The 16,633-nt window shown below is 35.6% G+C and overlaps 1 protein-coding gene across 5 annotated transcripts in view; it reads left to right on the top strand.

Moving 5' to 3' along the window:
- The window catches only part of phactr2 (phosphatase and actin regulator 2), a 92,562-nt gene that overhangs the window by 64,315 nt on the left and 11,614 nt on the right, over nucleotides 1-16,633 (top strand). For all 5 annotated transcript variants that reach the window (XM_007256075.4, XM_007256071.4, XM_007256074.4 and 2 more), the window contains 4 exons: nucleotides 3,965-4,128; nucleotides 7,589-7,745; nucleotides 9,078-9,133; nucleotides 15,257-15,318. In XM_007256075.4, coding sequence (XP_007256137.1) covers nucleotides 3,965-4,128; nucleotides 7,589-7,745; nucleotides 9,078-9,133; nucleotides 15,257-15,318 — 439 coding nt within the window. The remainder of the gene's footprint in view (nucleotides 1-3,964; nucleotides 4,129-7,588; nucleotides 7,746-9,077; nucleotides 9,134-15,256; nucleotides 15,319-16,633) is intronic.

Below are 16,633 nucleotides of genomic sequence, written 5' to 3'. Positions count from 1 at the left end.
ATTAATTTGCTCTCACGATATATATATGTATATGTATTGAAATGTGAGATTGTAAGAGACAAATGTGAAACACAGCTGCTGTGCTCCGACAGTCACGCAATACACTGACGCATCAACCAGCACATATTAATTTAGCTAGCACACCTACCAGTACATCTTACTGCAGCGGGCACGCGAGCTGGTAGTGCTGTGCGATATGACGATGAATATCGTGGGGACGATAGAAAAGTGTCTATCGTGCTACTTACCTTCTATCATCCCTATCGTTTCTACAGTAATTTTTACAATACAATAATTATTCATGCAAATATATAAAGTAGGCTACGATAAAATGTATTGGCGTTAGGGTTGGGTTTCTATCATGGTTTTCTATTTTTAGTGAGGATCTTGGACTGATTTTTTGTGGTACACGGCGCTCTATTGTGTTTTTTTTTTTTTTTTTTTTTTTTTTTTTTTTTACATTTTAATTATTTCTCTAGAACCGTCAAGCTGCACTGCTCCTTCGTTCTATAGGTGTTGCGTCTCATAGCGCTGGTAAAGCTTAATATTTTGTCTTTAAGCTACTGCTTGTTTTTTTTATTTTGTTTTTTTTATTAAATGTTGTTATTAGCTTATTAGCTTTGTTATTTAGCATACAGAACGTCTTACTGATCTTTTAAATGAATGTTGATTTATTCATTTAATAGCTGTATCTAACTATTTTAAGCCAGACAGGTACTTGTGTGAATTGTTTAATCGGTGCGGAGAGATCATTCGCATGTTTGAATGGTTTGTCCTGTAGGAAAAGCACGTGATTTATATGCTGACACTGTTGTCTGACTGGCAGGCTGAGAGACTGCACGTCATGCAGCCCTTAAGCAGTAGAAGAAGCGCCAAATCCACGCGACCTGCGCACCTATTAATCCACCTGTGTAGCTTAAATACTTGGATAAGCGTGTCACTTTCTTCAGGCCGGGTTGGGCTCCAGAAAATAGTCTGTGATGTAGTCATCTGTTTTTAATACTATTTTTATTTTATATAAAGCTATCGTATGATAATCACCATATAGCTAAGTAACTAAGTATTATTGTTAACGAAAATGAACGAAATAACGAAAACTGAAAGTGAAAGTTCTCCTTAACTGAAACTAATAAAAAGGGTAATTAAAAGAAAAAACTAAAACGAACTGAAATCACAGATTAAATACCCTCATTTTTGTGTTTGTTAATTTATTTATGATTTATTTATATAAATGTGGTATATCATGATATATATCATTATCGTGATCTAAAAAAAATCCATATCGTGATATATATGATTTTTCCATATTGCCCAGCACTATGAGCTGGCACATCTTAAAGCAGCCTACACTCCAGTTGTTGTACCTTAAAGCTGCTGGCATGCCTACCATCGCTGCTGGGAAACTGGCTGGCACATTTTAAAGGAGCCAGCACACCAAATGGCACATGTCAAAGGTCAGACACATCAGCAGTAGAAGTGTGCCATATCGTATCGTACACATTAATATCACCACCGTTTTTTAATATCTTGAACAATATTATACCCTGAAATATTATGCCATATTACCCAACCATAATTATCATATATCATTTTTTTTTCTGTTTTTAGCTAATTAAAAAATTCACACTGTTCTCATTTCCCAATATATGTCTACTAGAGACAGATTATATCTGTCCATTATAATTTATTTTACTTTAATCCTGAATATATGAAGATATTTGGAGTGCATTTTTAGTATCATGACATTCTGGATCATTTACTTGTGCCATATTATATCGTGTGCAATAATAAAATTTAAATTTTTTGTTGCAATAGTGTACTTTTGAAATATATATATATATTTTTTAGTGTTTTGTCATATCGCCAGTATCGAGTATCGTTATCGCGAAGATACCATGACATATCGTGATATTATTTTCGAGCCATATCACCCAACCCTAATCAGCAGTGATGTCTTAAAACATCCAGCACACCAACTGCAACATTATAAAGCAGCTGGCACACAAACTGTCACATCTTAAAACTGCCAGGACTCTGGCTGACACGGCACCCCAATTCTCATACCTTAAGTCAGTCAGCACACCAACAGTCATATCTTAAAGCAGCTGGCACACAGACCAGCATAACAACCTGCACATCTTTATGAAGTCAGTGCACCCATCAGTACATCTCACAGCAGCAGCAGCAGGCCCAACAGCTGGCTCATCTTAAAGCAGCCACCTCACCAATTATCATATAATATAGCAGCCAGCGCACCAATCATAACATGATAAAGGTCAGGCACACCAGTTGGCACACTTTATAGTAGGTCAGGTCCTAAATCATTGGCGTTAATAACTAGGGGCAGGCAATATGGCCCTAAAATAATATCACAATATTTCATGGTATTTCTGCGATAACGATACTCTTGGAGATATGACAAAACGTTGAATAATAAAAAAAAATTCAATAATACACTACTGCAACAAAATGAAAATTAAATTTTATTATTGTATACGATATGATATGGCCCACCCTTGAGATATAAAAAAACAATACAAGAATTTCATCAGATTAATATCAGAAGTCAATGATCCAGAATGTCATGATACTAATAGTGTCCTCTAGTAGATATAAAATGGGAAATGAGAACAGTGTAATTTTTTCTTTTGCTTAAAACAACAAAAAAGTAGTATGATTAGGGGTGGGTGATATAGCACAGTACTTCAGGGTATAATATCGTTCACGATATTAAAAAACACGATATCTTAAAGCAGTGTGTACATCACGTTGCATATCTCTTTTTTAACTTCCCATTACTTCCCCGTGACAGGTTTAGTAGGTTACGTTTTTATTCCTATGATTTATCCCATCGTAATCATATATTGCATTTATATTGAATTAAACTAAATGTTCACTGTTAAAATGTGTATCCAAATTTTTTTGGTTATTTTGTCTACCTCAAAAAGCTTAACAGTTGGGTAATGCTAATAGTGATATTTATACTGTATATGCATTTCTGGACATATATACTATGTCTATGTGTACATGTGGGTCTTTTGTATTTTTCACAGTGAAATAATGTAGCATATTTAAAAGGCTCTACTCAGTTAAACCTGTTTTATGACTTTTTATGTCTTTAAAAAAATTAAATGCACACTGATTACTGTAGACATTAGTTGTTGAACCTTGACCTGGACCTTAAAACTGGTCTTCAATACTGGATCATGTTTTTGCTGGAAGTTAATAGAATGGTTATCATCATAACTGATTTATCACTTAGTGTCACACTTACTAACGACTGGAAATTGGATTCAGGGTCCAGTGCAGACTGTTCTTCTATAGGTCTGTAGATTGTATACTCTGACAGCATTACCTTTGGTTGAAAAAAAATTAAATGATTTTACTCAGGGAATTCACGAACAGTTAGATGTCTAATATTAAGCATAGTTTGTGAAATATGAAACAGCTTTCGATAAAAGTTAAAAGTGTTGCAGTATTCCTTCATTAAATCTAATAAGACAATTTGTTTTTAATTTATTGTCCATTTCTGATTTCTAAAGTTCTGAAATGTTGATTTATTTGTATTAATTATTAATTGATTGCATAATGCACTATTGTGTTTCATAATGTTGTGAATGATGGTCTTTATTTCTGATTATGGAATTTTTTTAGTTTTATGCAAATAATCATGTCAATGTAATACAAAAATCTGTACATCTAAAGTAATACTTGAGGTTTTTGGCAAAATGAAAGTCAGTGTAAAAAAAATACTTAGACCCACAGACATGCTCCATAAATAACTCTATCAATATTACAAAAAAGCTACATATTCAAAAAGTCAGTGAAAAAATAAAAATTGTGGATTTAGGTGATTGTAAGCACAGGATTGTAAGTTTGGCCCAAATCCTGTTCTATACACTGTGTTTGTTGGCTGTTGGTGTGTAGAGGCCATGCTGAATATTGTTCCTCTTGTGTATTGCAGGACTGAAGGAAGCCGAAAGCCACAGGGGGTGAATGTGGAAAATCCAGGAGTGACCGTTATTCCTGATAACATTCGAGAGAGTCAGTCCACCGACTCCGACTCAGACGGGCCTGTCCTGTATAGAGATGAGGAAGAAGAGGATGAAGAGGATGAGTACACCTCGAGTATGTACTTTCTTTAGTAGTCATATATAGTACAGCATAGACTCACTAAATGTACATACATTATTAGGTATACCTGCAAACCTATTAGTTGGTAGTGTCATCAGTGCAATTCATAATCCATAATGCTGATACAGGACAGAAGCTTTAGGTAATGTTTACATCAGCAGTTAGAATGGGATTCCAGAGATTTTTAGCATTACTCAGTTGGCTGTTGCTTATCAACGGTGTCTATGTGTGTGGAGTGATAAGCATAAATGGTTGTGTGTAAAACATGATTTTAAAGTGCCCTTGGGTGTCTAGAAAAGCGCTATAAAAGTGTAACTTTAATTCATTCATTCATTTATTCATTCATTCATTTATTACGTGTTTTTTGTGCCAGAGGGGCTGGCTATGTATTTCTAGAACTGCTATTTCTAGATCTCCTGGACGTTTCAGCACAGCAGTTTCTAGGGTTTACGTAGAATGTGGTATCAAGATCAAGTAATCAAGGAAAGCATCCAGCCAGCAGCAGTTCTGCTGATGGAAACGCCTTATTGATAAGAGAGGCCACCAGAGAGTGGGTCGACTGATCAGAGCTGACAGAAAGGCTACAGTACCTCAGATAAGCACTCTTTACAACTGTGATGATTAGAAGAGCATCTCAGACTTCAAAGAACGTTCAAGCTTGAGGCGGATGAAATACAAGAGCAGAAGACTGTATTGGGTTTAACTTCTTTCAGCCAATACCAGAAAGCTGAGGCTGCAGTGGGCTCAGACTTACCCTAACTGCTCGCATCAAATTCAAAACTCTTACAATCGCCTACAAGGTGATGACAAAACAGGCTCCTTCCTACCTGCATTCACTCCTGAAGGCTTACGCCACCTCCCGGCCGCTGTGCTCCTCCAATGAACGTCACCTCGCTTTACCAAACAAACACTCACACAAAGCAATCCAGACTGTTCTCATACAGAGTTCCCCAATGGTGGAACAAACTCCCTTCCACTACCAGATCAGGAGAATCTCTCGCTATCTTTAAGAAACTCCTGAAGACAGAGCTCTTCAAAGAGCACTTACTCTCCTAACACCTCTAACAAACTACCTTCCACTACCAGATCAGGAGAATCTCTCACTATCTTTAATAAACTCCTGAAGACAGAGCTCTTCAAAGAGCACTTACTCTCCTAACACCTCTAACACACTAACTACTTCTAACCTCATTTCCTTCTTCCCCTCCTTCACTTCTCTATCCCTTTATTTCCCTTCGACCTCCTTTAAGCCCTGTCTAAAGATGTTTTAACTTTAACTTCTATTACTTTTGTACTTGACTATTGTAAGTCGCTTTGGACAAAAGCATCTGCCAATGTAATGTAATGTAATGTAATGTAATGTAATGAACAACAGATTTGGATAAATCTTAATTGTTGTTAAAGCACACAGAGGGTAGGGTCAGAAAATTGGTGTGAGCAGCATGAATTCATGCACTCAACCTGCCTTGTGTCAAAAGTCCATACTAAATGTGAAGAAGTGGTGTTATGATGTTATGGGTGATGTTTTCTGGACATAATTCACTCCCATTAGTATTATTAGTATCAGTCATTGCTTGGCCCTCTAACTTTGTTTAATATAACTTATCAGTTTTAAATCTACATAGTTTTTTTCCCTAGTTTTTATATGTAATGTGAGGAATTTCATTGTAATGGTTAGGAATTGATTTTCCACGCTTACTTAAAAACTCTAAACACTGCAGGTAATGTTAATTTAGTTTTTATATATATGAATACAAATGAACAAGGCCATGTTATGTACAAATCTTCCACCAGAAGCCCACACAGATACAAATTAAAAAATAATCTAAAACCCAAAGTGTCCAAGATCCATAAAAATTAAATCAGTTCCAAAAAACCTTGCAAATCAAAAAGTTGATCAATTTCATGTAAATATTATAAAAATATCAGTGTCAAAAAATACTGTATATTAGACCAGTTATATTAGTCGTAGTTGACCTAGGACTTTACATGTACCTCATAATGATGAACACAAACTTTACACTTAGTGTTACCTATTAACTATTATGAAATCACTGGTCCTAAAATGTGGCAGTGTCACAACATGTAATTGTTAGAATAATGCACAGTGCACTTTATATCATAGATGCTTTTTGTGTAATACTGCACACAGAAAGTTACTGCCGTGCTCCTTGATAAACCAATATCAACAGTATTAAATTACATATTTATTACTATTTACTATATGTCTATAGATATTGACATGTAATGTATTTTTTTTCTTTTTAATTTATTCTATAAGTCTTTAACTTATGTATTTCTACTTATGTCTTAATAGACTGTGAGTTAGCAGGGGATTAAAAAAGTAAGTGTTTCATTATACAGTGTTACTGTTTAATGCCCTAAGGAGTGTAGTATTATTTAGTATTATTCATACTCCCTATACTCCCTAAAGGAGTGTAGTATTATTTATGATTATCTAACACTTAGTTTGGAATATCAGCATTTAATGCTGTTAAATGAAGTAGGATAATGGTGGAATTGAATGAATCCTTGTTCTGGCTGGGAGCATCCTGGACTCTTTTAATTATCCCACAAGATCTCAACAACTTTCCTGAAAATGAGATATTGTGTTATTATTTTACTGTACTATTGTGTAATTGCATTTGTTCCAATGTCCAAATCTGGAGTTTTAGAAGCAAAACCCCTTTAATTGCTGAGAAAATTGGTTTTAAAATTATACATTCAGGTGCTTAAAACTTCTGCACAGTGCTGTGCGCTATTATACTGTTATTATTAAATCAGAGCCATAAAGGCATCTTAAAATGACAATAATATATTTTTTTGCAATTATGTTGTCCAAATAGAATTGCTATTGTGTGAGGCCTAGCTGTACACATAACAATAAAACTGTTGAATATTGAACCTTAAATCATAATACTGCACACACGCGCACACACACACGCACATGCAACGAGGTGGCAGAATTACAAATAAAATGTGCTCTTTTATCTCTGTCCTTTATTACTGTTTGCGCTTGGCTGTATTGCAGATTATTTCCACAGGTTTGCAGATAAAAAGAGAAGGCTTCATTACTGAGATCCAAAACTCAAAACTTTAAATCATTGTGTCAAATCCAGGAAGTAAAAGTTCAGCATAACGGTTCAACTTTCAGTCTTATTAATGCTGCTGAAATTTTTATTTTATTTCCTGACATCAGACTTCTGGCATCTCCTTTTATATATTTAAACAAAGGATGCATTAACAAAACAGCTTTTAAATATTTATCTGCTGCAGAGATGTATGTAGTGATTTGTACTGGTCACTGTGTTCTCTCTCTCTCTCTCTCTCTCTCTCTTTTTCCACCGCTCCACTCTCTCTTTTTTACCATCACTCTCGTTTTATTTTATAACATTTTAATGGTGGCAGAATGCAAGTGCCTAAAAGAGATTAAAATGAATATTTGTTTCCACAGGTTCTCTTGCCAGCAAAATCCGCCGCAGAGACACGCTTGCCATCAAACTCGGCAACAGGCCCAGCAAGAGAGAACTAGAGGAGAAGAACATTCTTCCAAGGACGTCGGAGACGGAGAGGCAGGAGCTGCGGCAGCAGATCGGCTCTAAACTAGTGAGGTGAGGCTCCGCTGCACCTGCTGGATACTTCTACTTTAGTGGAACTGCCAAAGTGCCAAACTAGAAATCATTCCAGGATACTTAGGGTCATAAAAAACCTGAAAAAAGTCATGTCATTTTAATATAGCAATTACCAGGCCTGGATAAGTTTTGGAAAAATAAAAATAACCAGAAAGTTTTGGAAAAGTCATGAAAAATTGCTCTACAGATATTTGTGTGTCCGTTTATAGAAGGAGAAAATATATTTTGAGCTAACAAATACATCAGATCAGAGTTAATTCAATAATTTGTCCCTACACAATGGAGCTCTTAGTATCTGACACTATTTATTATTAAAAATTGTTTCAACATTTTCTTTAGGTTAATTTTAGGCCTACTATAATCAATTTCGCATTTAGTTTTGGTTGTTTTTTTGTTTGTTTTATTGTCAATGTCTGCACTGATGTTTTAAAAATCGTATGGTGCCTTAAAGGAATGGAAAAGTCATGAAAAAGTCATGGAAATGTATTGGTAAAAAAGCGACATTCATATCAGAATTATGACCACCTCCTAGTTACGTCCATTGTCCATCTAATCTGCTCCACTAATCACAAAGGACACTTTGTAGTTCTATAATTACAGACTGTAGTCCTGAATCTATTTCTCTGCATATTTTATTATCCAATTTTCATTTTGCTATTTATAGTTTTTTTCATTTAGAGCATTTGTATGCAGAAAATGAGAAATGGCTAAAATAACAGAACAGATGCAGAGCTTTCAGACTTTAAATAATGCGAAGAAAGCAAGTTCATATTCATAAAGTTTTAAGAGTTCAGAAATCAATATTTGGTGGAATAACCCTGGTTTTTAATCACAGTTTTTATGCATCTTGGCATGTTCTCCTCCACCAGTCTTAAACACTGCTTTTGGATAACTTTATGCTGCTTTACTCCTGGTGCAAATATTCAAGCAGTTCAGCTTGGTCTGATGGCTTGGGATCATGAATCTTCCTTTTATATTGCAGACATTTTCAATTTGGTAAAATAAAAAAAACTAATTCCAGAGCTGTATTAGTAAAAAAAGGAATGGAAAATAAATAAATAAATAAATGATCATGTATAATATATAATTATTCAGAAAATTCCACATTTTTAAAACTTGGACCTGATCCTGTGGCTATTTCTGATTTGGAGTCACTGAAGTCGTGTTTTTCACCTTTGTACTTGTGGAACATTTCCTCTGTAACTTTTCTTTTAGTGCTCAGTATTTATGGAGCCACTTTCTTGCCAGTGCACTTAATGAGATTTGCCGTTAGCTCTCTGATTGGTTCATTGGCTCGTCTTCCCTCTGCAGACGGCTGAGTCAGAGACCCACGACTGAAGAGCTGGAGCAGAGAAACATTCTGAAACGTGAGTAAACACTTGTTTTCCTTCTCCTGCTGACAAGGACATAATCACATTGATTTAGCCTCCAGAATGTGTGTTTGTTGATGGTAAGAAGGTTTTAATGTGCTTTCAGCAGCTTTCAGAGGCTGCTGAATAAATGCTTGGCACACTGGCTGATGTCTGATTAAAGATGTAGGAGTTTCTGGAATCTCAGACTTCTTCCAACTGTAGTAATAAATGTGTTTTGGTGTGATGTAACAGATTGGACTGGGTTGAGCTGTTCAGTTAAGCTGTGTTGAGTGGAGTCATTTGAAGCCCTGACAGATCTGGCATAAACTGCAGTTTGCAGTTCAGAGATATTTCTTAATCTTTTTTTTTTTTTTGCTCATTATTCCAACCTCTGGTTGTAGCCAGTTTCTGCAGTGTAGCTCTGGGTGTTTATCAGACCCACTGACCTGAAAGTACAAAGATTAGGAGGCCTGATTTTTTTTTTCTTCCTGCAGAGTTACAAGCATACCGCATGCTGTTGTATGTAACTGCTGTTACATATAAAACTAAAAAAACTAAAAGAGAAGGAAAAAAGTCTAAACCTTTAGTAGAGGTAAAAATGAAAGCCTCTGAAATATATATATATATATATATTTTATTCCCAATTATTTTGGAGCATTGCTTTTGATCCAATATTTATGACATTCTTACACAGTGTAAAGATCTATCTATCTATCTATCTATCTATCTATCTATCTATCTATCTGTCTATCTGTCTATCTATCTGTCTATCTATCTCTCTATCTATCTCTCTATCTATCTCTCTCTCTCTCTCTCTTTCTCTTTATTTGTTTTCAGTAGTGGGAAATTTGACAAAGTTCCATTAAATCATTATTTCAAGCTTTAGCTATAGCAAAGCTTTTATTTAACCAATAAAAATACCCTGTTTTCCATCTATTGTGGTATACAATAATAATAATAATAATAATAATAATAATAATAATAATAATAATAATAATAATAATAAAAAGAAGCAGAAAAAGATCAACAACAACAAGAGGAAAGGCTGTGAAACACTGTGTATTGTATATTGTAAGGTTAATTTGCTTATTTGTTGAAATAATGGCAGAATGGAAAACTGCAAAAAATGATCAATGATTTTAAAAAAGTCATTCTTATTCAATTCATTGCATGCTTAAATAAAACAAACACAATAATGAACAAATAAAATGTTTTTAAAACGTGTAAAATATAATAATGAAATATTAGGTTAAACATCCATTAAGATACTACGTTTATGCAGTTGCTGTACATTGATATTGTGATTAATCGTTCTGCTCCTGTTGTAGTTTGTCTACTTATGTCTACTATAGTGCATTATATGGCGTTAGAAGCGTGATGTTTAAAGATTTGAGTTTGCTTAGTTCAGGTGTTTCAGCCACACCCACTCTCTAACTCTGCTGACAGAAGTGAAAAAGTCAAAAATAAGCTCACATCTATAAAATCTCCGTAGGCACTGGACACTGACATTATTATGGTCTGTACTGAAGAGCTCAGTGACTCAAAACTGGCACATAAGTCATAGGATGCCAGCGATGCCACAAGTCAGTTTGTGAAATGCCTGCCCTGCTAAATCTTAAGAGCTCAGTTGTGAAATATTGGGATTATTGTGAAATGGAAGCCAATGGAGCAACAACAGTTCAGCCATGAAGACAAAACTCATGTGAGTTCTGAAGTAAATACGGCTGAAGATTTGTGTACGAGTTTCAGATCACTGTGTGAAGTGCCGTTCACTGGCTGGGTTGATCTAAAGCTTTGTAAACATGTTATCTGGTGTGATGAATCATGCTTCATTATTTGGCAGTCTGATAGACAAATCTGCTTTTAGTAGATGCAAGGGCCTTTCAAAGTACACAATGCCAGCAGTTTAGTTTGGTGGAGGAGGCTCAACAGTCTGGGACTGTTTTTGTAATTTTGCCTCTGAACACAACAATGGATTTGGAATTAAGTAGTCAAGGTTTGATTGAAGTGTATACAAATGAACAGTTTATGAGTAAAAGCCATGCCAGTCTATTATAGTTCTATATCTATTGTTTCTTTTTAATACTTGCATTTAAGTTCATTGCAGTCAACAACTGCATGAACATGCTGAAGGTTCACAGAATGGATGGTTTATTCGATGGCCTCATTGATGCTCCACTCACATTTAACTAACATTCAACTGCCTGTCTATTAAGTGCAATTGAACTGAAAGGTGAAAGTAAATGACTCTCTATTGAATGTAACCCAACATTCAACTCTAACCCAAACTCTAATCTTAACATTTTAGCATTTAGGGTTAGATTGTACGTTTAGGTTAAGGTTAGGGTAATGGTTAAGTGTAGGGTTAAATTTTTGAAAATGTTTGATTACTGGTTAAGGTTATAGTTAGATGTAGGGTAAGGTCCTATTTTGAATCATTTACCTTCAACATATGGTTAAGTTGCATTTAATAGACATTCAGCTGAATGTTGGTGAATTCCCGTTGAGCATCAACTAAGCCATAAAATGGACCATCCATGTAAAGTGTTACCCTTTCTTTTTCTCTGCTCACTGTCCACTTTTGTTCTCTTTATATTTCATTAGAAAAGGTTTATAGCTATATTGCACAGACATGAACAGACTGTGAAGCACTTCCAGCACACTTAAAAAGGCCCTGGAAAAACTCAGTAATTTCCCTGCCTTTCAGATCTGCTCTGTGATATATTTTCTTTAACCTCCACACTTTTTTAATATTCAGCATGTTAAACATCATATAAGCTTTTATTTTCTGCTCCAGTCAAAATGAGCTGTTCTTCTGCTGTCTTAATAAAAAAAAAAAATAATAATAATAATAATAATAATAATAAGTATAATAATTTGTTTCCTCTGCAAGCATGGCATCAGTGTTCTGATTGTCCTGATTGGTGGTGTGAGGGCATTTAGGCAGAAAATGCTCCACTGCTTATGGGAGCATTAAAATGAAAGTTTATTAAAAACCCAAAAGCAAACCAAATTATTGTTTTTCCCTGAATACTCAAAGTCCAGTATAACGTTTAAAAACAGCAAAAAAGCACATTTCACCACACATATCCACAGTGTGGAGCATTTAAGAGGTCCGTATAATGTCACTTTCACATATCCACTAGGGGTGGGCAATATTATATCTTATACAATATATCGTGACACAGAAATATCATGATATTAAAAATCCATATCCTGATAATAGGGCTGTTCTGTCTTAAAAGTAGTCTATTATTTACTGTGAAGCTTTAGGTGTATTTATTGTATAATTGTTTTGGTTTGCAGTTTATATGCATGCACTAAATATTCTGCAATATTTTTTGCTGCATTATATTATTTATGCTATATTATGTATTTTGCCATGTTATGATTATTCTGTTATACTATTATACTATATTCCTGAAATGAATTAATTGTTTTAGTTTTCCTATATCGCCAAGTATATCATTATCGCAAAGATACCCTGAAATATTGTGATATTATTTTAGAGCCATATCGCCCACCCCTAATATCCACTATGATTATTGCCAAGACTACCAGAAAAAAACAAGCACTTGATTAGCTGAAAAAAATAATCTAAATTGCTCTGCACTGATTATGGATTAAAAGAGTCTCTGGATGGTTTATACAGTCTGAATATGGCAGAACCAGCAACCTGTGTCTCTGCTCTCAACTCCCCAAACAGCCAGAGGCTGAGAACAGGTTCACCTTCCGTTCACTGAGTGACGTCTAGTCTGTCAGTCACTGTCAGTCTGGTTTTCAAAGCATTTCCTCTTGTTATCTTAAAGCCATTTCCAGCATCTTTCCAGCAGACCCTTCCTATTTCTTAGTCATATCCAGGGTTCAGATATGGATATTCATAGGGAGCCAATTATTAAGTTATTTATCCTAATGCAGAAATCATTATTGTTTATTTGGTAAAAGTTTACTTCCATTTTACAACACATTTTGTGAAGTCAAACAGGGTTCTGTTTTAGGGTTTATATATACTGACTAACAGATGAGGTCAGGCAAGAATCCCCATGGACTATGATGTTTGCAGACGACATTGTGATCTGTGGGAGAACAGGGAACAGGTGGAAGAGAACTTGGAGAGGTGGAGATATGCACTTGAAAGAAGAGGCATGAAAGTCAGCCGAAGCAAGACAGAGTACATCTGTGTAAATGAGAGGGAGACAGGTAGAACAGTGAGGCTACAAGGAGCAGAGGTCACAAAGGTGCAGGACTTTAAGAACTTAGGCTCAACTGTCCAGGAAAATGAGGAGTGTGGCAAAGAGGTGAAGAAGAGAGTACAGGCAGGATGGGGTGGATGGAGAAAAGTTTCAGATGTGATTTGTGACAAAAGTGTAGCAGTAAAGGTCAAAGGAAACATTTACAAGACAGTGGTGAGACCAGCTATGTTGTATGTAGGCCTGTCGCGATAATTAAGTTATCGACTTATCGTACGATAGTTTTTTTCATCCGCGATCATTTTTCCCGACGTCGATAACAGCCATCCGGTCTCCGCGCGAGTTTGTTTACATTAGAACGCTAGATTTCTAGTGCTGCTCTCTCACCGGCTCTCTGTCTGAGGCAAAGCCGAATCTGTCAGACAGCGACATCTATCGCTTAATAAGTGTAGTGCACACAGAGCTGCACCAGTAACGGTGCCTACACACACACACACACACACACAGAACCCCAGGGTGGTTGTACTTAATTTGTTTTAGTTATTTAGGATATTAAAATATTTTTTATATTAGGAGCCCAATGTCTGTTCTTAATAATAAAAAGTAAGTTTTACTGTAAAATGGTGTAATAGTATTATGCTAGTGCAGGGGTGTCCAAACTACGGCCCGCAGGCCATTTGCGGCCCGTTTCCTTTTTTGGAGGGGCCCGCGAGGTATTTTATAAATGGAAGTAAAGTTGGCCCGCTGTTAAGCAGGTTTTTATAATGTGAGATTCAGAGTTTGAACGCTAGGTGTCAGAAACGGGCCAAAGAGTCTAAAAGCGGAGAGGGTGCGCATTTCTAGCGCAGAAAAAAGGGCCAAAGAGTCTAAAAGCGGAGAGGGTGCGCATTTCTAGCGCAGAAAAACGGACCAAAGAGTCTAAAGCGGAGAGAGTGCGCATTTCTAGCGCAGAAAAACGGGGCAAAAGAGTCTAAAAGCGGAGAGAGTGCACATTTCTAGTGCAGAAAAATATATTTCTCCTTCTAGCCCCCAACAAAAAAAAGTTTGGACACCCCTGTGCTAGTATATTATTACTGTGGCACACTGTTTTAAAGCTTCTTTGGAAGCCCAGAAGCAGGAAAAAAGCATTTTCTATAGTGACGATTAAAATGACAATATTATCGTTTATCGCAATAATTTCTGGGACAATATATCGTCCTGAAGCTTTTGTTATCATGACAGACCTAGTTGTATGGTTTGGAGACAGTGGCATTGACAGGAGAAAGAACTGGAAGTGACAGAGATGAAGATGTTGAGGTTCTCCTTGGGAGTTAGAAGGATGTATAAGATCAGGAATAAGATTATCAGAGACACAGCACAGGTTGAACAACTGGGAGGTAAAGTTAGAGAGGCCAGACTGTGATGGTTTGGACATGTCCAGAGGAGGGACAGTGGGTATATTGGTAGAAAAAGAATTAGACATGAAGCTGCCAGGAAAAAGACAAAGAGGAAGACCAAAGAGGAGATATATGGACGCAGATAGAGAGGACATGGAGTTAGCTTGTGTGAGGACAGAGCACATAGAAGACAGAGGGAGATGGAGGAAGATGACTCGCTGTGGCAACCCCTGGAAAAGGAAAAGCCGAAAGAAAAAGAAGAAGAAGAAGAAGAAGATATACTGTAACTATAACCTAGCTAGCTGTGAGTGTTAGACAGATTAACAGAATAAAAGAAGTTATTTTTCTCTGAATCAGCTTCTTCCTTCTTTGATAGTGTTATTGTATGCTATGCAGCTGCCCAAATACTGTCTTATTCCTAAATTACATACAGGACTAAGATCCTAAAGTATTTAAAAGTAATTTTAAGCCATTTAAATGTGGCTTACCAACCAATTTCATAAAAAAATAAGAAGAGAATTCTTGTGAAAATATGATGAGACATTTATTTATCTGTTCTTATGTCACTGCAGAGAAGAATGAGGAAGAGGAACAAGAGGCCAAGCAAGAAATTAAAAGGCGACTTTCCAGGAAGGTACGTACTTCAGTTATCTGCTTCCCTTGCTTCTCTAATGATTGTAATCACATGATCTTTCTAGCATTGCGATTTTAATCAAATATAAATACAGTATTGTATGTTCCTTACTCTTATATGTAACTCCACATTATACATAGTGCTGTAAAATGTATAAGAATAATAAAGCAACAAGGGGTCACTTTCCCAGACAGGCATTTCCCTTTTAGTGGAAAATCTCTCATCAAACTTCTGTGTAGCTGCAACAATTAAATGACAAGTAAGTTGAGAGTTGAGTTGAGATCATTTTATTACTACCTGTTCTATAGTGGAAGACGCATTGAATTCAGCTGGAGTACACCAATGTTGTGGTGCACTGCCCCATCTGGTGGATGAAAAATATAAAGGATGTGGTTAAATGAGAGAGAATTAGATTTACGCAGTTTTCCTTTAATGAAAAGTAAAGTGTATCAGCTACAACATGTGTGTGTTTAGTTTTGTTTGGTTTGTTTGGCACAGCAGTTATGAAAGAAATGTAGGTAAAAAGCAGTTTTTTTTTGGTGAACCATTCCCTTAATTTTTTTGTACATACCGGTACTAGAGTTTTAATTCTGCAATTAAAGTAAATACAACTTTTATATCTAAATGATACTATGTTTGATTGTGTTGAGTGTCCCAGTGTTGGTTTACCTTCCTGTTATGAAATCTTAACTGGTAGCCAAAAAAAAGAAGAAAAGAGAACTGAAACTAGTGCAGGTTTATGATAAAAAATAATTATTATTTTACTTATACAATCGTTTCCTGTTGATTCTATTGCTTTACTTGGCAACTTATCATTAAGTAGCAGATGTACACAAATGATGGACAAAGATAAATTGAAAACGAGGAATTCAGTTGCATGTTTTATTTTAATTTTAATGATTTAATTGTCATTTATTTGACAGCAACAAAATGTACCAGTCTGAATGGCATGACTAATTTGTGCTGCAGTTGTGAAGTTGGAGTTAATTGTTCTAATAACAGAGCAGTGATCATGGTGTGTCACTGTTTGTACAAACAGATCTCACTTCAGAATTAATGAATGTTAGGCTTTGGCTTTTAGGTTAACTGTGTTTAATCGACACTGATAGCAAAGAGCAATGAATAAATTATGGTTGCATTACATCTTATTTAATATTGATGATGGAAAAACAACCTTTAAACAACCTTTATTAAATTGAGAAATCTATAATTTTTATTGATTACTGTTGAAATTTTGACATTGAATACATGTTTTAAATTGTTGGAGCTCTTATGGACTCACAGTGCATATAGGCAAAAGTGCGTCTGACAAAAA

This window comes from Astyanax mexicanus, chromosome 7 (assembly GCF_023375975.1).
Source record: "Astyanax mexicanus isolate ESR-SI-001 chromosome 7, AstMex3_surface, whole genome shotgun sequence".
In the NCBI taxonomy this organism is placed as follows: Eukaryota; Metazoa; Chordata; class Actinopteri; order Characiformes; family Acestrorhamphidae; genus Astyanax; species Astyanax mexicanus.
Note: the sequence above shows the minus strand (reverse complement) of the source record. Positions and strands in the feature narration are given on the sequence as shown.